At 39.6% G+C, this 22966-nt stretch overlaps 2 protein-coding genes across 7 annotated transcripts in view; one reads left to right on the plus strand and one right to left on the minus strand.

Moving 5' to 3' along the window:
- Window positions 1–21343, minus strand: part of LOC124304404 (cytochrome P450 4C1-like) — a 28211-nt gene extending 6868 nt beyond the window's left edge. The window contains exons 1-12 of one of the 6 annotated variants that reach the window (XM_046762602.1): window positions 20971–21336; window positions 20773–20879; window positions 10062–10152; window positions 8537–8722; window positions 8367–8436; window positions 8045–8171; window positions 6333–6411; window positions 6017–6132; window positions 5782–5850; window positions 5475–5664; window positions 5163–5342; window positions 4768–4968 (exon numbers count right to left, since the gene is read on the minus strand). In XM_046762602.1, the coding sequence (XP_046618558.1) occupies window positions 4799–4968; window positions 5163–5342; window positions 5475–5664; window positions 5782–5850; window positions 6017–6132; window positions 6333–6411; window positions 8045–8171; window positions 8367–8436; window positions 8537–8722; window positions 10062–10152; window positions 20773–20879; window positions 20971–21148 (1563 nt within the window). In that variant the 5' untranslated portion in view covers window positions 21149–21336 and the 3' untranslated portion in view covers window positions 4768–4798. Of the gene's footprint in view, window positions 1–4767; window positions 4969–5162; window positions 5343–5474; window positions 5665–5781; window positions 5851–6016; window positions 6133–6332; window positions 6412–8044; window positions 8172–8366; window positions 8437–8536; window positions 8723–10061; window positions 10153–15114; window positions 15394–15587; window positions 15768–15896; window positions 16087–16203; window positions 16273–16438; window positions 16555–16762; window positions 16842–18303; window positions 18431–18626; window positions 18697–18795; window positions 18982–20614; window positions 20706–20772; window positions 20880–20970 lie in introns of those variants that run through there. The other 5 variants (XM_046762606.1, XM_046762604.1, XM_046762607.1 and 2 more) reach the window with 5 other exon arrangements.
- The window catches only part of LOC124304408 (protein turtle homolog A-like), a 418202-nt gene that overhangs the window by 240600 nt on the left and 154636 nt on the right, over window positions 1–22966 (plus strand). The window lies entirely within an intron of this gene.

Here is a 22966-nt window from a genome sequence, read left to right on the forward strand (position 1 = left end):
GTTTCGGAACTATGAATGTTAAGCCACACTGCAGACTTGGACTGAATCGTTGTCAGGATCGGGTTGATGACCGCCCCATCATTGGTATTTTGCATATTTTCCGAAAGTTCAAAGAATCAGCCGATACATCGTATCGGATAATTCACAAACCAACGAGAAGAAGAAGCTAGGCTTGGCTCGATTTTGGCAGAGCAATTCTTGAGCGTTTGATGTTAGAAAAATTTTGATAGTCACTCGGAGAACGAAACAGGCCACTCAAAGGCAAAATTGAAAATGTAACGCGACTCGTCGAAAAATCAAATCTAATTGATGATTACTTGTACCTTTCTCTGCATTAGACTTGTTATCTTGGCAGTTACAAATAATTAGTGAAACGCACCCTGGATCAAAAATTCCGTACCCACTATGCCACATGTATATTTCGATAACCACGCCAAGCGCTGATCAAAGCATCGTCCTTCTATATCGACTTAATTTCCATATTGCATAAAAAGATCTAATGATACTTTTTATCGGATCGGAACCTTGGTCTGTTTGGTAGATGAGCAATTATCAGTGTAATCTGGATCAACCGAAACCGATGGATCCGGAATGCAAATTAATCGGGTTTACGTCGAAATATTCACTTCATTGGATTACAAATAGCCATCCTAACGTTACTAGATTGTTTACTTGACCCTAACACGAGTCTGTCGTAGATATAAAAAAATAAAATATAAGCGATACTGGAAGTTTACTTTGTAACCGGTTAAGATAGATAAGTTGAATAAGTCTTCGAATCCGCGTTGAAGACGCGTTCGGAAACAGTTTTTTGCCGACGTGTCTTAAACATTGCAGTTTACCTCATCAAGCCGAGAGTCAAACTGATACCTACTAGTTGCTTCAATACAGGGTGCCCTAATTCATCCAGAGCTGAAGTTGACCGTGTGCGACGTTTCCGTTGAGTGGATCTGACCAATCGGGTGTCGTTTCAATTGATTGGCCAATCAATATTAATACTGATAATTATGTATTTCCTTTATAAACAGTCGTGCCGTTGACTTAGCCTCGTGCGCATATACTTGAAACAGTAGTCATTTTCGATTCGCGTAGGCTCTTATTATTTGAATGAACAATTTATTACTGATAATAAAATCATTACGCCTTTCCAAAGTGTGATTTTGTCAATATCATAAGTTTTAAAAGCGAACGAATGATTTTCTCCGCAGTGCCTTAGATGCACACAACGATACAATGCTTCTTTTTTAAGACCTGGGTAACGCCGTAGAGCGAATGAGCCTTATGCATTCGCTTGAAGATCAGGATGAGATTTAACCATCAGCATGACGAAGAATCCTGCAATGGCCGTTAAATCGCTGCCCGAAAGAAGAAAATTGAAACGCCTCCCACGTTGTATCAACGTGATCCCGTACCGATTTTCCTGTGGGTGTTTTCTTGTCGTCGGATAGTTTCCAGAGATTATCTGACAGTCGTAAGGTTGAGGGACCAAAACGTCTGAAGTAATCATTCAATCTTTGGTTAGTGATCACAAACTATTGGGATGTACCTACAGTCGGTTTGTTGTTAAAAAAAAGACGTTCAAAATTTCCAGCCATACGATATTATTGAACCTCTGTGCTTCTCGCGAAACTAAGCAGTACGGGTTATAGTGGCGAAGCGCCGTATCTGGAATTAAAAATTCGAAATGTGTCTCAACGTAGATGACAATAGTTATGCTTCACCGATCGGGGTTTTGAATATTCGAAAAAATGAGAAATGCATGACGATTTGAACAGAATCGTCGCCTTTTAAACCGATAATCGCCCCTATTTTAGGTATCATCGAAAAGTAGTGAACCTTATCGAAAAATCCAATCAAAAACGCGTGCAGAATCTGAAAGGAGTGTGTATGCGAATTTTGAAGTTAATCCATGAAACGGTGTTTGAGATAGAGGACCCATCACACCGGAAAATGTGGTTCAGGTATAAACGCGTCGGTTTTGACTCTTGTTTTAACACAAATTTCATAACGGATGAAATTAAAATATCTGTGACCTTCAATCGGCGATTTCTCTGTCGCATGAAAGACCTTTCGCATTCACAGCTCAATCACAGGCTGATCAGTTTAACCGATTTAGTAGCTTGTTCGGCTCGGACGTTACTTGACGCAGCTTACATCTTCTTCTTAGGTACACGTAATGTAGTCACAGGAACCAATTTTGAAATTGGAAATTTTGAAAATTCGACGTTAGCTTCGAGCGAAAACATTCGTAAAAGATGTGACCAGACTATTATGTAGAAAAAGAATAATAATTTTTGATAAGTTTGGACCGGATGTAACCCCTTAACATCGGACGAGTATTCCGAAAACAATTCGATTTTCGTAAGCTCGACTATAATCTCGATTACCAGGTAAAATATGAAACACGCCGTCACGAAAGCGGCTACCGGTCAAGATTCCATTCTGCGATGAAAAGCCTTCGTGAATATCACCTTCTACGGCGAAGAAAACGTGACTATTGAGTCCGTCACATCGAGAAGTTACGACAAAAAACCTGTCATATTTCATAAACATAGGTCGACTCAAGTTCGGCCAAAAACAGAGTGATTTGTGTTTTGGCATTTCGTTAAATAGGCTTTTTGCACTGGAAATGAGAAAGATGACTCTTTATGAATATCTTTCGAGAACCATTCGGTTCCGTTTGTTCTCTTCTACCCTATGTATCGTTCAACACTACACGTTCAGTTTTGCCAATTTCATGTTCAGCAATATCACTATGGAATGAAAATTTTCAACCATATTGATACAAGTATCATGGCTTGCACCTATAAGGAAGGAAGTTGATTTTGCGACAGCTAATTTTTTTTCCCAGTAGCTAACGTTGACAATGGAGAATATCTGCCGGTAACACGTCGCTGTTTATCGTTCGGGCGGCGTGCTACAGGACGAAAGTCTCCATTGCCAACGAAATGGACGAGGAAAAAAAATTAGCCATCGCAGGATGATTTTCTGCACGTAAACAGTCATTTTTCCTTATAGTAGGGGAGCCCAAGAGGGGATTTTGGGTGTTATTCAAGCGCGACAGAACAATATAAGGGAGGAAACCTTGCACCCTGTTATGAACGACCACCATATATGAACCCTTAATATACAAGGGTGCGTCTAGGGTAGCCAATCAGATTAGTAAAAAAAAATCGATCCTCAAATTAATTCGAGCTCGTCAGATTAATAAAAGGTAAGTTAATTACATGGAAAAAAGCGTCAATTTCAATATTCTGACGATTTGATCATGGTATAAGAGAATAAGCGAGTAATTAGTTTGCAAAAAAAAAAACGTCACCTGGAAGTATTCGAGCGCGGTTATTTTTTTTTTTAATTTGAAGGAAATCATGTAAAAATTACGGATATAATATAATTTGACGGTTTCTACAACGTAAAAAAGCTAAAATTAGTGATAAAGTGAGGTACGTGCAAGTGCTGAGAACTATGTATTTCCCACTCCGCGCCTCTCTCCCCTTCTCACTCTTTCTCTATTTCTCAGTCTCTCGCACCGTCCCCCCACTACTTTCTGCGGCTGATCACAATACAACGCGGTCGTGTTCGTAGATTTGTGACGCTTTGGTTTGTTTATTGTGTTTTAAAAAAGTTAAAAGTTATTTTATTTAATAACAGCCATATTTTTCTTAGGATTGTTTTCAAAAACTGAGAATTATTAATTGAGGATATAACAAGTAATTTTTTTCAAAAAAAAACATAAACAAGCAGTATTTATTTTTTTGTAAATAATTTTTAAAGTTGGTGACTTGCGATGATTCACGTGAGTGGAAGTAAGTGAGCGATAGTCGGTAAAGAAAGACAGCAGTATAATAGTGAGTGAGAAAGAAAACAATAGCCATTGACTATTGGTGTCCTTTACATGTCACGGTACTACCTTAAGCTGTCAGAACAATGAAATTCCTCCACATAATTATCAGATTATAGGTTAGCACAACAAGGACATCGAGCTGAACTGTCTGCATATAAATCTGATGAGCTTGAGTATTTCAAAGTCACTATTTTTTTTTTTACATTTTCAAAAATCGGCTGTGAGTTCTGACTGCATCCAAATCGTCAGTCTTTTGAATAGGATACCTTTTAGAGGTCACTTAAAATTCCCCCTGAATATCTGACGAGCTTGAATAACTTTTTTTTTTTTTTCATTTTCTACCCCTTCGTGCTGCCACCCCCGACTTGTAAGCCGGCAGATTAATACTTCTCTGTTACCGGAAGCACATAGGGCGTATACGATATCAATGTCTGACGCGCTCGAGTATTTCTTTATAATAAATTTTTTTTACATTTTTGAAAATTAGTACCTACTTTCCCCGGCAGTAAAAAAGCATATATCATATGAACTTTTTGTCTTTTTAGTATCTAATCTTTATGATCCAATAGGTTCTCGCAGCGCTCGAGTGACTTACCATTTAGCCTCTTTTCCTCCCCTACTATTAAGCAATATCTACGTGCTCTTGGTTGTCCACTATTTAGACAATATTGGATAGCTGAAAAAAGTGACGAGAATTTTGTACGAAAATTCTCAGTAAATCGGACAGTTTCTCAGAAAATATTATGACTAGGACAAGAAAGACCGATCGTATCTAACACTAATCGCTTTCGAGCTGAGAAAAGCCCCGTTGATTGAGATCAAAGACCAGTCGATTTCAACGTCAATGAAATTGTAAAGTGTGGTAATGTTATTTGCATTCTTTATTACAAAACATAATTGATAACCGTACGTGGGTCATACTATGCAGTAGACGTTGCTTTACTGAAAAGCGTGCTATTTAACGCGTCTCCTAATCCTGAATGTGTCAGGATCAACAGATCTCAGTAAAATATCGAACGTCAGCCGTAAATCTTTGACTGGTATTACTTTATCCTTGGTCAGAACGTACTTCCAGAGAATCGTTGCGGTGATTATCTTCATGAAGATCATAGCGTACTTTGATCCTGAAATTGAGAAGAACTTGTTCAGTCATTGGAAGTCATGGCATCGGTACGTCTGTAATCGTGTTTTGAACTCTGAGCAATAATCTTTCGCTTAAAATTACACGAAATATGAAATTGATGACGATGTCGGAGACTCTCGATGAATTATTAGTATAACGATATAAGTTCGTTGTCAATTATAGTACTTTCCTTACCGATACAATTTCTTCGTCCCCCACTGAATGGTAAGTACGAGTATGGTTCTTGTGTCGCGAATCTTTCGGGTAAGAATCTGTCTGGATCAAATTTGAGAGGGTCGGGCCAGTATTTCTCATTTCTATGAACGCCGAAAATATTAAGCATGACCGAAGTCCCTTTTCGCACTGTACATTGGCCTATAAAAAGGTTGATCATTGTAGGAGTAACTCGATACGCCGTCTTCGAATCACATACCTATCACTTGATAATAAGGGAAACACTGAGATACGATAGCAGAAAAATAGACTAAATGACGAAAGCTTGCGAACCTAACTCCAAATCATCCGTTGCTTCACGGCCGACTAGTGGCGCACCAGGGAACAGGCGCATAGTTTCTTTGATCACTCTTTCCATGTACGTCATTCTCGCCAAGTGATCCATCGTAAACTGTAACTCTTCACTGTCATCGTGTAAGACATTCTCTCCAAAAATGTCACACAATTCTTGGTATGTTTTTTCCTAAACGATGATACAAAAAGCGAATCATTGTACGTAGAGCCTTATAAAAGGTGAACAACACGCAATGCTTACTTCAGTAAGATCATTACATAATGGATACCTGCATAACAAACACACCTGAATATCTTGGTGGGATGCCAACATCAACAAAACATAGTTCATCGTTGTGGCCACTGTATCGGCGCCCTAACAGAGAATATTAATGGTGAGATTGCAAATGATGCATCTCATAGCGAGTTGACAATGGTCTAGGTGGACCAACTGTTCCGTTCTCAATGAATCACAAAACTGACGAGTATAACAATCTACTAAAGCTACGCCGCGATGACAGTATCAACTGTGTTATACTTACAGCTACGATCATCGTATCAACATGATTCCGGATGTCTTCATCTGTCAGTGTTTTGTTGTCGATCGATAGTCTCAGGAGATTTTCTATCAGTATCTGAGGTCCAGCCGCGAAATTACCTGATACAAAAATGTGAAAGTGAAAGAATCGGCATGCAGTACACCTCACCCATTCATGAACGGCACCAGAAATCTACTGTTATCCTGGTTTTTAGATGTCAAAGTTGTTGGGCAGAAAGCCTCAAGTACAACTCACGGCCAATGGAACAGAAACTCTATCGTGGTACTGTAAGACTACATCTGGATTGTGTAGTACTTGCCAAAAGAATCTTGTTCATTATCGGCCGATACTCCTTCATCACTACGACGGACGATTGTTGCTTTCTTCTGTCGGATGACCTGAAATGGAACCGTACTATATGTTAATTTATCCCTCAGAGTTTACACCCGCGTTTTGGCCGTTGTGATAAATTAAGACGTCCACCAATTGTTGCTCTGTTCAAGTACTTCGTTTTAATGCGTATTCCAGACAAGAAGGAACAATTATGGAAATATGCTTATCGTTCATAATTTATAACGGGACATGCGGATGCCCGTTACAAACGAATTCTTGAACCCCTCGCGGGAACGCAACACCAGGGAATACGTGTTGATAATTGCAAAAAAATTGGAAAATAGCACGGAGACGAGGGTCATGGATCCGAAACTCCGAGAGCGGAAATTGTGCAGGCCAGCGGATGAGTAAAACTTCAGTATTGATTAATATTTATTCATCGAATTTTGGCGGCACTAAGCGAAGAATCGACGGTAACATCATGAAAGTCACGCGTGATCAGGACGTCACGCATATGTGGGAATCTATCGATGATTTTGTAAGCTATGTTAATTCTTGTTGCAACCTTGAAAGCGACATTTGAAAAACTAACTGTACAACTAATTTTTACACTGTCCCCTCACACATAAATTTAATTTGTAACAATATCAGATCACGTACAAAAGTTCTGAACACGACCTATTATAAGGGATAGCCGTACAATTTTTTTTACATCTTCCTAGTTTTTGTATTATTGCAGCCCGAAGATGGCTGGCCGGGCTAGATCGAAACGTCGACTCAAATGCATTACATCAATAACCATTTCCGACGAGTTCATAATTTGATCAACTACCATGGTCACAAAATCCAAATCAATCTACATAAAAGTGAGAAAGACAAGTGTTGAAACAGTTGCCTCATTTGCGAGAAGAGAGAAATCTCCCACAACGAAGATAGTGAGATATTCGTAGGGCTGCGGAGTGATAAGCGCTGATTTCATTTCCAGCGATAGAATTTTTTGAGACATGGAGTAGCGGTTAGTCGAAGAAGGGAGAGCCATGTTTCAGTTTGTGTGTCGAAAAGTGGGCGTAGGATCACTCAACCGATCTCAATGTTTAGTGGCCGTTGCCTGAGTTTCGCGACGAAGCGTGAGCTCAATTTCGTTCTTGCAGCTTTTATCGCAGGTCGCTGAATTATTATATTATGCAAGTGTTGAGTGCTTGGTAACTTCATCGGGTTTGGTCAAGTGGAGCAAAAGTGCGCGTAACAAACGTCGGTGTAGATGTCGTGAATCGTTCCAACTACAAAATAACCTGTTACTTCGTTCTGTTCTATGAATCTACCTCTTTAGTCAGCTCAAACAATATGCTTCCAAACAAATAGTAACAAACGATCGACTGCAAGAACTTTCAATATCGGAACGAAACTGTGCCCAACGGTAACGACGTGAAATCAGAATACCAGTGGAAATAAATGTTGAATCCGAATCCATCGTCAAGTTTTGTCATCATTTATATTACATACTCGATATGTCAAAAAAATTAAATTTAGGAGAATGATTCGTCCGTACTCTCGATTGAAGTTGTCCTGCAGGTTATCTTGCCTCATTCCCTTTTAAAGTACTCCGCAAAGGATTCGGGTGATGAGGTACTTTTTGTCCGCAAAATGACATCACCAATGCGTACCGTGGTTATGTTAATGAAAATATCCAGCACTTACGTTGATACCAAACTCTTGTATAAACTTAATGTGTTTCCTTTGGTCCGTGCCAAGTTGGGTACGGTTGAAAATGAAGTCTGGGTACAGCCAAGGGCTAATAGCTCGTTTGACCATATTATTTATCAACCTATGAAGACAGAATTATTGCACAATCTGAGGATTAGCATTGGTTACCCGGAAAAATATGAATCTAAGATTCAGGTAGGATTGTTAAAACAACGTTGTGCTCCGAATAAAGTGATTAGGTTTCGGGTCGTGAGAACAACGTGTAATTGAGCAAGATAATGTGGTGACCACGAAAAATGCACTCCAATTTACTTACTTAGTTACTGCTTCGTCGAACTCACATTTCTCGGTCTCCATTGCTTTCAGGTTGATGCCCATAGCTGTCGCTGTGACACGTAAGGTATAATTGTACTTGCCTCGGATTACAAAAAAAATGTATTGTTCACATGGCCATAATTGATTCTCCCAAAACTATAGCTGTCTTACCACAGATTGCGTCCAATGCACACAGCGAAACGTATTTGCGTACTTCGAATTCCGATCCGTCCAAGTGTTGCTCCATCTTTTTGGCCAGTGTCCCTGACAGAGTGGCAAATGTTTTGACAAAAGACTTGAGAGCCAGGGAATTAAAGGACGGCTGAATGAGTTTTCGGTGAACTTCCCATACTGACGCTGTAACGAAAAATTCTCTAGTATTCGGCAAAAATTTTGGATATCAACACAGACCAATTGCCCAAGAGATGCATTTCGATAGAGAAACATGGCCAAATGTATTCACTGGTCATCTATTCGTATATCTGAAATCCAATTCCCATAGCGATAGGGGAGTATCTATAATACATGTGTCAGTGGGTGGTTTTCAATATCAATATGCGACGGATAATATTTCGTTTTCTTCTAGAATGAATAGGTCGTCAAGTAAGGTCGAAGAAATGCGGAAACAAAAAAGTGATGAAACCGAGCCTTCAATCAGTGTCAGTGATGCTAATTGTCGAAAAAAAATTAGAAACATTCAACTGTAAAAATTTTCGAAATGGCGGCGAAGATGTTGACATACTGAAATTCAATTGCAATCACCTTACTATATCAACTAGATCAGAGAAATTCCAGAATTTTACACTTGTTTTTTTCAAACATTGATACTGCTTGTCTGATTCTAATAAATGACAACCATGTTGGGTTCTGATCGAATTCTCAACAGATCGTCTCACATCAAGTCAAACTGTAATAAACAATGACGTGTTTCTGGTCCAATCAGGAATTTACTATCTGTGAATGATTGAGGTCACATGTACCATACTCTCTTTACGAACCGACGCACTGAAAAAAGAATCTGTCTTACACGATTTATAAGAAGTTGATTTGCGAATGGATCGAGCTATTTTTGAATGCAGTATGACGAACTTCACGGATTTTTCAGTGAAAAAATGATAAAATGATGCGATTTCTCTTATGTGATAATAACAAGATATTGATAATTGAAATTCCAAATGAAACGTTTTCATCTGCCTTGCAAACACTTCCTTGAATTAGATTCGACTTGATTGGCTTCATTTGCTCCGTTTCAATCTCGATTCGTTATGTTTTCAATTAGACAGATTTTTCACCCGATCGTACGTCACGTACATTTTCAATCTTTCAGATCTGGCGAATGAATGAATCCAACACGGTGATGATGCCGACAATTGAGATGTTGCGAGACATGATCCGATAAACGTGATTATCATCGTGACAACGTACGTGTGGACGTAAAAACACCGACGATTTACGTCAGTAATCACGATGATTATTGCCATGATTACGCGACATATGAAGTCCACCAGTACCAGTAGGAAATGGAGTTGAATGTGCTGGAAAAATTATTATGAAAAAAAAGACATGCATCGTCATTCACGCATGTGAAGCTTACAGCCAGATCACTCAATTCGATTTCAGTTGTCCGCAATGAAAGTCTTTGAGGCTCAATATATCTCACTTGAAGTCAAATAGTAAAGTAACATCGTTCACCTACCAGGAGCTGTGATTAATCCGTCCCCCAACCAGGGTCGCATGATTTCGTACAAGTAATTTTTCTCAATGGTCTTCGGAGTGAGGAGTATCTCCTGAAATGACAAACCAACTCAGACCTCAAAGTTCCGTACGTGTTCGATTATGATCAGACTACTTTACCTTCAGATGTTTAGGTAAAGTTATCAAGTACAATGGATTGTCACCAATCGAAACTCGACACCACGTAGGATAGTTTTTCCCCAGTTGATTTATCCTGTTTAATATGGCTGCAATTGCATATTTTATAAAGCCTCAGTATAATACTATTCGTTACATAAGATTCATTAACCAATTCGACAAGAAAAGGATCTTGCTTACCTTCATTACCCCCAATCAAGAGATACGCATGGCCTATGAAAGGCAGACTCGGTATTTCCTCAGCGTTTAGCGGGTATTCGAAGAGCAAAGCAACTCTAAACAGCTTGACTGTAAAATTGATCATCCGGTACAATACGAAGCATGCCACGGCAAGCGTGGCTACCGTCGAAGGTTCCATCCTACGATTCAGTGAAAACCCGAAGCACTGCTCTCTTTACATATCTCAGAAATTTCTGTATAAAATTTCAATGAAATCGGCCTGTCGATTCACAACGCTTCTCTCTGTTAGATTCTACAAAACTCAAGCGGTATTCGGAGCTGAGGGAAGATAAGATTTTTGTATCCGCTCTGGTCTAACTGATCACTGGAACCTGAAACCAGATTCTCTGTTTTTATATAATTGGAGAACAACGCATCACATATCACCCGCAGAATGATCGAACATTTTTCCCCCTCCCTATTTCAAGGATAGTAATTATTTGATGTTCACATGGAATCAGTGAGCGTAGAACCTGAATTTACTCGTAGCCTATCGTATAAATCCGGTTTGCTTTCAAACTCAGTGGTAAAGCAGCTTGCTAACATTGTATTCGTTTTCTTCTCGTGCGTTAGAATTTCATTAACGCGGTTTCCGGAGTTAGTTGACTACTACTTGTAGTCTTGAATATTTTATCAGCGGTAACAAGTTGAAATCCTTCAACCCAGGAAATTCGTTGTACGTGACGTAATTACAGCGTCCTAAGTCATCTCGCGTGTCAGAAGTCACCACATTTCCAATAACAAGATTCTGTTCAATCGTGTGTATGGTTGTTCGCGAGTGATCAGACTCTAAAAATTACCGATTTTCACTATTCATACTGTGAGTGTGATCAGAAGCAATCGGTTTCTCAAAGCTACTATTGAAAAATATCTCATCCGTGTCATTTCCGACAGCGGCCATTTTTCCCACACCCATTCGGTACATCTTACATTGAGTTCGTATGGATCTTCCGCTTCACGACTTTACGTAATACAAGTTTTTTTTCTACAATTTGTCAATCAAACAAACTGGATTCAATAACTTCCGTACACCAAGCACGGTTATAACAAACCATCCTGTGATGCTGTCAGAACGCAGTGACTACTGAACCTGCGGTCACTCTAAAGCCCTGGTAAAACGTGCCGGCACTCCATGCAGCGGACGTCAAAATAGTCACCGCAACCGTTGACTAAAATATCAATTGCCATCGTATTATTCGCAATTAATAATCCGAAAGCTTCAACTCTTATCTGAGTACTATCACGCGGATTATGCTGTCCCGGTAAAATGCATGCATGATTGAAAGTTTCTTAATTCTTAGAGCAACAGGCTCCGTAGATCTTAGCAGAGTATCATTTTGGGTACTTCGACTTCATCAATTGTCGAAACATATTCACGAGGAATCGTTGATCCATGCAGGTGTTTCTGTCTGAGTTGAGCCACACTGCAGACTTTGACTGACTCGTTGTCAGGATCGGGTTGATGACCGTCGCATCATTGGTATTTTGCATATTTTCCGAAAGTTCAAAGAATCAGCCAATTCATCGTATCGGATAATTCACAAACAAACGCGAAAAAGAAGCTAGGCTTGACTCGATTTTGGCAGAGCAATTCTTGAGCGTTTGATGTTAGAAAAATGTTGATAGTCACTCGGAGAACGAAACAGGCCACTCGAAGGCGAAATTGAAAATGTAACGCGACTTGTCGAAACATCAAATCTAATTGATGATTACTTGTACCTTTCTCTGCATTGGACTTGTTGTCTTGGCAGTTACAAATAATTAGTGAAACGCACCCTGGATCAAAAATTCCGTACCCACTATGCCACATGTATATTTCGATAACCACGCCAAGCGCTGATCAAAGAATCGTCCTTCGATATCGACTTAATTTCCATATTGCATATAAAGATCTAATGATACTTTACAAACTCAAATGTTTATCGGACCGCAACCTTGGCCTGTTTGATAGATGAATAATTATCAGTATAATCTTGATCAACCGAAACCGGTTGATCCGGGATGCAAATTAATCGGGTCTACGGCAAAATATTCACTTCATTGGATTACAAATAGCCATCCTAACGTTACAAGATGGACTACTTGACCTTAACACGAGTCTGTCGTAGATATAAAAAGATAAAATACAAGCGATACTGGAAGTTTACTTTGTAACCGGTTAAGATAGATAAGTTGAATAAGTCTTCGAACCCGCGTTGAAGACGCGTTCGGAAACAGTTTTTTGCCGACGTGTCTTAAACGTTGCAGTTTACCTCATCAAGCCGAGAGTCAAACCGATACCTACTAGTTGCTTCAATACAGTGTGTCCTAATTGATTCAGAGCTAGAGCTACGTGTGTGACGTTGCAGTCGAGTGGATCTGACCAATCGGGTGTCGTTTCAATTGATTGGCCAATCAATAATAATACTGATAATTATGTATTTCCTTTATAAACAGTCGTGCCGTTGACTTAGCCTCGTGCGCATATACTTGAAACAGTAGTCATTTTCGATTCGCGTAGGCTCTTATTATTTGAATGAACAATTTATTACTGATAATAAAATCATTAGGCCTTTCCAAAGTGTGATTTTGTCAATATCATAAGTTTTAAAAGCGAACGAATGATTTTCTCCGCAGTGCCTTAGATGCACACAACGATACAATGCTTCTTTTTTAAGACCTGTGTAACGCCGTAAAGCGAATGAGCCTTATGCATTCGCTTGAAGATCAGGATGAGATTCAACCATCAGCATGACGAAGAAGCCTGCTATGGCCGTTAAATCGCTGCCCGAAAGAAGAAAATTGAAACGCCTCCCACGTTGTATCAACGTGATTCCGTACCGATTTTCCTGTCGGTGTTTTCTTGTCGTCGGATAGTTTCCAGAGATTATCTGACAGTAGTAAGGTTCAGGGACCAAAACGTCTGAAGTAATCATTCGATCTTTGGTTAGTGATCACAAACTATTGTGATGTATCTACAGTCGGGTTTTGTTGAAAAAAAAGACGTTCAAGATTTCCAGCCATACGATATTATTGAACCTCTGCGCTTCTCGCGGAACTAAGCAGTACGGGTTATAGTGGCGAAGCGCCATATCTGGAATTAAAAATTCGAAATGTGTCTCAACGTAGATGACAATAGTTATGCTTCACCGATCGGGGTTTTGAATATTCGAAAAAATGAGAAATGCATGACGATTTGAACAGAATCGTCGCCTCTTAAACCGATAATCGCCCCTATTTTAGGTATCATCGAAAAGTAGTGAACCTTATCGAAAAATCCAATCAAAAACGCGTGCAGAATCTGAAAGGAGTGTGTATGCGAATTTTGAAGTTAATCCATGAAACGGTGTTTGAGATAGAGGACCCATCACACCGGAAAATGTGGTTCAGGTATAAACGCGTCGGTTTTGACTCTTGTTTTAACACAAATTTCATAACGGATAAAATTAAAATATCTGTGACCTTCAATCGGCGATTTCTCAGTCGCATGGATGACCTTTTGCATTCACAGCTCAATCACAGGCTGATCAGTTTAACCGATTTAGTAGATTGTTGGGCTCGGACGTTACTTGACGCAGCTTACATCTTCTTCTTCGGTACACGTAATGTAGTCACGGGAACCAATTTTGAAATTGGAAATTTTGAAAATTCCACGTTAGCTTCGAGCAAAAACATTCGTAAAAGATGTGACCAGACTATTATGTAGAATAAGAATAATAATTTTTGATAAGTTTGGACTGGATGTAACCCCTTAACATCGGACGAGTATTCCGAAAACAATTCGATTTTCGGAAGCTCGACTATAATCTCGATTACCAGGTAAAATATGAAACACGCCGCCACGAAAGCGGCTACCGGTCAAGATTCCATTCTGCGATGGAAAGCCTTTGTGAATATCACCTTCTACGTCGAAGAAAACGTGATTATTGAGTCCGTCACACCGAGAAGTTACGACAGAAAACCTGTCATATTTCATAAACATAGGTCGACTCAAGTTCGGCCAAAAACAGAGTGATTTGTGTTTTGGCATTTCGTTAAATAGGCTTTTCGCACTGGAAATGAGAAAGCAGACTCTTTATGAATATCTTTCGAGAACCATTCGGTTCCGTTTGTTCTCTTCTACTCTATGTATCGTTCAACACTACACGTTCAGTTTTGGCAATTTCATGTTCAGCAATATCACTATGGAATGAAAATTTTCAACCATATTGATACAAGTATCATGGCTTGCACCTATAAGGAAGGAAGTTGATTTTGCGACAGCTAATTTTTTTTCCCAGTAGCTAACGTTGACAATGGAGAATATCTGCCGGTAGCGCGTCGCTGTTTATCGTTCGGGCGGCGTGCTACAGGATGAAAGTCTCCATTGCCAACGAAATGGACGAGAAAAAAAAAATAGCCATCGCAGAATCATTTTCCGCACGTAAACAGTCATATTTCCTTAAGCAATATCTACGTGCTCTTGGTTGTTCACTATTTAGAGAATATTGGATAGCTAAAAAAAGTGACGAGAATTTTGTACGAAAATTCTCAGTAAATTGGACCGTTTCTCAGAAAATATCATAACCAGGAACAAAGAAACAACAACTACACGATGGATCGTATCTAGAATCTAATCGCTTTTAAATCGAGAAAGGCTCCGTCGATTGGGATCAAAGATCAGTCGATTTCAACGTCAATGAAATTGTGCAGTGTGGTAATTTTATTTGCAATCATTAATACGAAACATAATTGATAACCGTACGTGGGTTATACTATGCAGTAGACGTTGCTTTACTGAAAAGCATGCTATTTAACGCGTCTCCTAATCCTTAAGGTGTCGGGATAAACAGATCCCAGTAAAATATCGAACGTCAGCCGTAAATCTTTGACTGGTATCACTTGATCCTTGGTCAGAACGTACTTCCAGACAATTGTTGCGGCAACTGTCTTCATCAACATCATACCGTACCTCCAACCTGAAATTGAGAGAAACCTGTACAGTCATTGGAAGTCATATCATCGGTACCTATGTAATCGTGTTTCAAACTCTGAGCAATATTCTTTCGCTCAAAAATACACCAAATATGAAGTTGATGACGATGTCGAAGAATCTCGATGAATTATTAGTATAACGATATAAGTTCGTTGTCAATTAGAGTACTTTCCTTACCGATACAATTTCTTCGTCCCCCACTGAATGGTAAGTACGAGTATGGTTCTTGTGTCGCGAATCTTTCGGGTAAGAATCTGTCTGGATCAAATTTTAGAGGGTCGGACCAGTATTTCTCACTTCTATGAACGCGAAAAATATTCAGCAGGACTGAAGTCCCTTTCGGCACAGTTAACTGGCCTACAAAATAATTTTAAATTGATAATTTTAGGAATAACTTCTCTGAATGACATACCTATCACTTGATTTTGAGGACAGTACCCAGGTACGATGGCAGAAAAATATATTAAATGAGGAAAGCTTCCGAACCTAACTTCAAATCATCCGTTGTCTCCCGGCCGATTATGGGCGCACCCGGGAACAGGCGCATAGTTTCTTTGATCACTCTCTCCGTGTACGTCATTTTCACCAAGGCGTCCATCGTGATATGCAACTCTTCATTGTCATCCTCCAAGACATTCTCTCCAAAAATGTCGCACAATTCCTGGTATATTTTTTCCTGTCCAATGATACGAAAAGCGAGTTATTATACGTAGAGCCTTATAAAAGGTGAACAACACGCAATGCTCGCTTCTGTAAGATCATTACATAATGTATACCTGCATAACAAACACACCTGAATGTCTTGATGGGATGCCAGCATCAACAAAAAATAGTTCATCGTGATGGCCGCTGTGTCGGTGCCCTAACAGAGAATATTAATGGTCAGATAGCGAATTATGCGTCATACAGCGAGTTGACAATGGTCTAGGTGGATCTACTGTTTCGTTCTCAGCGAATCACAAAACTGACACCTATAACAATTTATTGAAGCGACGCCGCGATGACAGTATCAACTGTGTTATACTCACACCTACGATCGTCGTATCAATATGACACCGGATCTGTTCATCTGTCAGCGTTTTGTTCTCCATCGATAGTCTCAGGAGATTTTCTATCAGTATCCGAGATCTAGCCGCGGACGTGTCTGATACAAAAATGTGAAAGTGATTAAAACATCGGCATGCAGCACACCCCGCACATTTACGAATGGCCCCGGAAATCCACCGTTATCTAGGTGTCAAATATAATTCATCAAAGTTGTAAGGCAGAAGGCCCCAAGTATTACTCACAGCTACGAAACAAAAACTCTGTCGGGGCACTGTACGACTACACCTGGATTGCGTGGTACTTGCCAAAAGAATCTTGTTCATTATCGGCCGATACCCGTTGATCACTACGCTGGACGATTTTTGGTTTCCGCTGTCGGATCACCTGAAATGAAACCGCACTGTTTGGTAATTTATCCTTCAGAGCTTACGCCAGTGTTTTGGCTGTTTTGATTTAGACGTCCATCAATTGTTGCTCTATTCAAGTAATTCGTTTTAATGCGTATTCCAGACAAGAAAAAACAATTGCTGGAACATGCTTGTCGTTCATAACTTAGAACGGGACAAGCGGATGCCTGTTCCCATGAATCCTTGAACCCTTTGCGGGAACGCAATACCAGGAAATACTTGTTAATAATTGCAAAACAATTAGACAGTAGCACCATAACGAGGACCATCGATCCGAAACTCCAAGAGAGGAGGCCCACTGCACAGGCCAGCGAATAAGTAAGACCAGTGTTGGTTCATTCGTTTATCGAAATTCTGCGGGACTAAACTAAGGATCGACGGTAACGTCGTAAAAGTTACGCGTGATCACGACGTCACGCAGATTTGGGAATCTATCGATGGTTTTGTAAGCTATATTATTTTTGTTGCGACCTTGTTACTACCTTAAACGCGATATTTGAAAAATTAGCTGTATGACTAATTTTCATACTGTCTCTTCACATATAAATTCAATTTGTAACAACATCAGATCACATACAAAGTTCCGAACACGACCTATTGTAAGGGATAGTCATACAACTTTTTCATGTGTCTGTAATTTTGTATTATTGCAACCCGGGGATGGCTGACCGGGCTAGATCGAAACGTCAACTCAAATGAATTACTATGATGACTATTACAGACGACCTCATCATTCAATCACTCACCATGGTACCGAAATCCTGATTAATCCTAAGTTGCCTAATTTGTGAGAAGATAGAAATCTCCCACAATGGAGATGGCGAGATATTTGTATGGCTATGAAGCGTGAGCTCAATTTCGTTCTTGCAGCTGGCATCGCAGGTCGCTGAATTATTATATTATGCAAGTGGTGAGTGCTTCGTAACTCCTTCGGGTTGGTCAAGTGAAGCAAAAATGCGCGTAACAAACGTCAGTATAAATGTCATGTATCGTTCCATCTACAAAATAATGTATTATTTCGTTCAGGTGTACGAATCTACCCCTTTAGTCAGCTCAAACAATATGCTTCCAGACAAATGGTAACAAACAATTGACTGCAAGAACTTTCAATATCGGAACGAAACTTTGCCGAAAGGTAACAATGCGAAATCAGAATACCAATGAAATCAAATTTTGAATCCAAATCGATCGTCAAGTTTTATCATTACTTGTATGGTACTTTTGAGCCACATCAAACTCGTTACTCAATATGTCAAAGGAATGAATTTTCGGAGAATGATTCGTCCGTACTCTCGATTAAAGTTTTCCTGCAAGTGATCTTGTCTCATTCCGTGTCGAAGTACCGCGCGAAGGATTTGGGGGATAGGGTACTTCTTGTCGACAAAATGACATGACCAATGCATGCCGTGATTATGTAAATGAAGATGTCTCGCACTTACGTTATCAGTGAAGTCGTGAATAAACTTGATGTACTTTGTTTGGTCCTTGCCAACTTGCGTACGGTAGAAAATAAAGTCTGGGTACAGCCAAGGACTGGTGGCTCGTTTGGTAAAACCAGTCATCACCCTGTAGAGACAGAATTATTGCATAATCCGAGGGATTGCATTGGTGATTTGAAAAATTATGAATCCATGATTCAAGTGAGATTGTCGAATGCGTTCTGCTCCAAATAAAGTGATCAGGATTCGAGTTTTGTAATGAACGTGTAATCGAGCGAAAGGATAATGCGTTGACCACGAAAAATGCACTTCAATTTACTTACTTACTTACTGCTTCGTCGAACTCACATTTCGCGGTCTCCATTGCATTCAGATTGACGCCCATGGCCGTCACTATGACACGTAAAGTATAATTGTACTTGCTTCTGATTACAAAAAAATGTGTTGTTCAGATGCTCATAATTGATTCTCCCGAAATTACAGCTGACTTACCACAGATTGCGTCGAATGTACACAGCGAAACGTATCTGTATATTTCGAATTCCGGTCCATCCAAGTGTTGTTCCATCTTTTTGGCCAGTGTCACTGACAGAGTGGCAAATGTTTTCAAGAAAGACTTGAGAACCACCGGATTAAAGGACGGCTGAATCAGTTTTCGGTGCACTTCCCACATTGACTCTGTAACGAAAAATTCTCCAGTATTCGGCAACAATTTTGGAAATGAACATGAACGCATCGCCCTAGAGATGCATTTCGATGGAGTCATGGACAAATTTATTTACTGGTCAACTATTCGTAATTCTCAATTCCAATTCCCACAGCGATAGGGGAGTCTCTATAATACATGTGTCAAACAGTATGTGCTTATCAGTTTCAGTATGCGGTGTATAATATCTGGTTTTTCTCAACAATGAATGGGTTGTCCAATAAAGTTGAAAGGATATGAAAACAGAAACATGATAAAACAAAGCTTTGAATCGGTGTCACTGAAGTTAATTGACGGAAAAAAAATGGTGACATTCAATTGTATAAGTCTTGGTAACGGTGGACAACATATTGAGGTACTAAAATTTAACAGCAATCACCTCGTTATTTCAACTACATCATAGAAATTTCAGTATTTTACACTTGATTTAACAAAAAATCCATAGTGTTTGCCTGATTTTAATAAACAATAGCCAACTGTATTCGCAGATGAATTCTCAACGGATCATCTAACAATGAGTCGAATTTTAATCACCATTAACGTGTTTCTTGTTTAATCACGAATTTACCATCTGTGAATTATTACCGTCAAATATGTATCGGATTTTCTTTGGAAATTGACGCACTCAAGAAAAAATCCCTCTCACACAATTTTTCGGAAGTTGTTTTGCGAATGAAACAAGCTATTTTTGTATGCAACAAGACGATTATACGAATTTTTGAGCGAAAAAAAGGATTAAATAATGTGATTACTCGTATGTGATAATAACAAGATATTTTTAATTGAAATTCCGAGTTGAAACGGTTTTGTCGGGTTTACAAATACTTTCTTAAATCAGATTCAACTTAGTTGGTTTTAGTTGCTCCGTTGAACTCTCCATTCGTTATGTTTTCGATCGGACACACTTTTCATCTGATTATACGTCTCGTAAATTTTCAATCTTCCAGATGTGGCAACTGAACGAATTCAACACGATGATGATGCCGACGATTGAGATGTTGAGAGAAATGAACTGTTAAACGCGATTATCATCGTCACAACATATTGACGTAGAAACAACGACGACTTACGTCAGCAATTATGGTGTTTATTATCACGATTACGCATCAGATAAGGTTCACAAGTAGCAGTACGAAACGAAGTCATATATTCTGGAGAAATTCGTATGAAAATAAATAAGATATGCATCGTCGTTTATGCATATGAAGTTCACAGCCGTTTCACTCCCAGGTTCTAAGTTATCAATATTGACCGCAATTTGATTTCGGTTGTCCACAATAATAGTCTTTTGCGATTCAACAGAAGATTCATGAATTCCAAAAGCTATTCAGGAAACCAGTGGTCAGATTTCGCGTCATTCGTTATCGAAATCGTACCCTTTGCTAGCTCGATGAACTTCGCTTGGGCATGAGGACCATAAGTATTATTCATGTTGATCTGCTCACTCGAGATATGAATCAACCCTAGGGAAACTTGACTTCATGTGACGCAGGCTCACTTAGATGCATTTATACATCACCTCAAATTCAATGGGATCGAGGCAATACTTTCCTGACTCCGATATCTTACATAAAGTGAAATGTCAAAGTGACATCATTCACCTACCGGGAGCTGTCATTAATCCGTCCCCCAACAATGGTCGCGCAAAGTCGTAAAAGAAGCTTCTTTTAATGGTCTTCTGACTCAGGAGTATCTCCTGAAATGACGAATCAACTCAGATCTCAAAGTTTCATCCGCGTTTGAATATCATCAGATCACTTTACCTTCAAATGTTCAGGTGAAGTCATGACGTACACTGGATTGTTACCAAATGAAATTCGACACCACGTAGGATAGTTTTTCCCCAGTTGATTCATCCTGTTTAAGATAGCTGCAATTGCATATTTTATAGTGCCTCAGTATAATACTATTCGTTACCGAAGATTCATTAACCAATTCGACAAGAAAAGGATCTTGCTTACCTTCATTACCGCCAATAAAGAGATACGCATGGCCTATGAAAGGCAGACTCGGTAATTCCTCAGCGTTTAGCGGGTATTCGAAGAGCAAAGCAACTTTAAACAGCTTGACTGTAAAATTGATTATCCGGTACAATACGAAGCATGCCACCGCAAGCGTGGCTACCGTCAAAGGGTCCATCCTACGATTCAGTGAAAATCCGAAACACTGCTCTCTTTATATATCTCAGAAATTTGTGCATAAAATTTCAATGAAATTGGCCTGTCGATTTACAACACTTCTCTCTGTTAGATTCTACAAAACTCAAGCGGTATTCGACGCTGAGGGAAGATAAGATTTTTGTATCCGCTCTGATCGAACTGATCACTGGAACCTGAAACCAGATTCTCTGTTTTTATATAATTGGAGAACAACGCATCACATATCACCCCCAGAATGATCGAACATTTTCCCCACTCCCTATTTCAAGGATAGTAATTAAATAATGTTCACATGGAATCAGTGAGCGTAGAACCTGAATTTACTCGTAGCCTATCGTACAAATCCGGTTTGCTTTCAAACTCAGAGGTAAAGCAGCTTGCTAACATTGTATTCGTTTTTTCCTTGTGCGTTAGAATTTCATTAACGCGGTATTCGGAGTTAGTTGACTATTACTTGTAGTCACGAATATTTTATCAGCAGTAACAAGTTGATGTCTTTCAAGTCATGAAATTCGTTGTACGTGACATCATTGCAGCGTCCTAAGTCATCTTGTGTGTCAGAAATCACCACATTTCTAGTAATAAGATCTTGTTTAACCGGTTGAGTGCAAGATCTTTTGACGAGCAGCAGCTCCAAAAGTGGTACGACACAGGTTTGCGAATAAATGGCTGAATTTCATTACTCGGGGGTTTTTGGGGTCGCTGAAACCGAATCCGGTGTCAGAATTGGCCAATTCCTAAATTCAAGATGGCGGAGCCAAGATGGCGGATTCGGTTTCAGCGACCCCAAGAACCCCCGAATAACAAAATTCATGGAAAAATTCGTATTTCTTGGAATTCGATGTCCGCCATCTTGGCTGCGTCATCTCGAATTTGGGGAGTTGTCAATACTGACACAGCAGGCAGATTTACAGAGCCCGAGAACCCGGACCGCAACCTTGGCCTGTTTGATAGATGAATAATTATCAGTATAATCTTGATCAACCGAAACCGGTTGATCCGGGGTGCAAATTAATCGGGTTTACGGCGAAATATTCACTTCATTGGATTACAAATAGCCATCCTAACGTTATAAGATTGACTACTTGACCTTAACACGAGTCTGTCGTAGATATAAAAAGATAAAATATGAGCAATACTGGAAGTTTACTTTGTAACCGGTTGAGATAGAAAAGTTGAATAAGTCTTGGATTCCGCGATGAAGACGCGTTCGGAAACAGTTTTTTGCCGACGTGTCTTAAACATTGCAGTTTACCTCATCAAGCCGAGAGTTAAACTGATACCTACTAGTTGCTTCAATACAGGGTGTCCTAATTGATTCAGAGCTAGAGCTGTGTACCAACGTGTGTGACGTTGCAGTCGAGTGGATCTGACCGATCGGGTGTCGTTTCAATTGATTGGCCAATGAATAATAATACTGATTGTAGCATCTGATGTATAAGTGAATGCTCATTCAGTTTATCGCATGGCCCGAGACTTACAAAATACAGCTTTGAATGTTTTTTGTATCGAAGGCTTTGCGGAGACGATTATTTGTTCGCTTTCAAGGGATATTTCAATCAAGAAGCCGCAATTGGATGGTCAGAATAACGAATTTTCAATGAATGCAGTAATAGTTGTCAATAATAGATTTTTCAAAACATTTATTACACATATGCGCTAATACATTAGTGGCCGATCAGTTAAAACGACACTCGAATGGTCGAATCCATCCAACTGAAACTTCGCACATGGTTGACTCCAGCCCATGATGAACAGGGACACCCGTGGGAGGAAGCGGTATCAGGTGGACTCTCGC

The sequence above is a fragment of the Neodiprion virginianus genome, chromosome 5, assembly GCF_021901495.1.
Source record: "Neodiprion virginianus isolate iyNeoVirg1 chromosome 5, iyNeoVirg1.1, whole genome shotgun sequence".
NCBI lineage: Eukaryota > Metazoa > Arthropoda > Insecta > Hymenoptera > Diprionidae > Neodiprion > Neodiprion virginianus.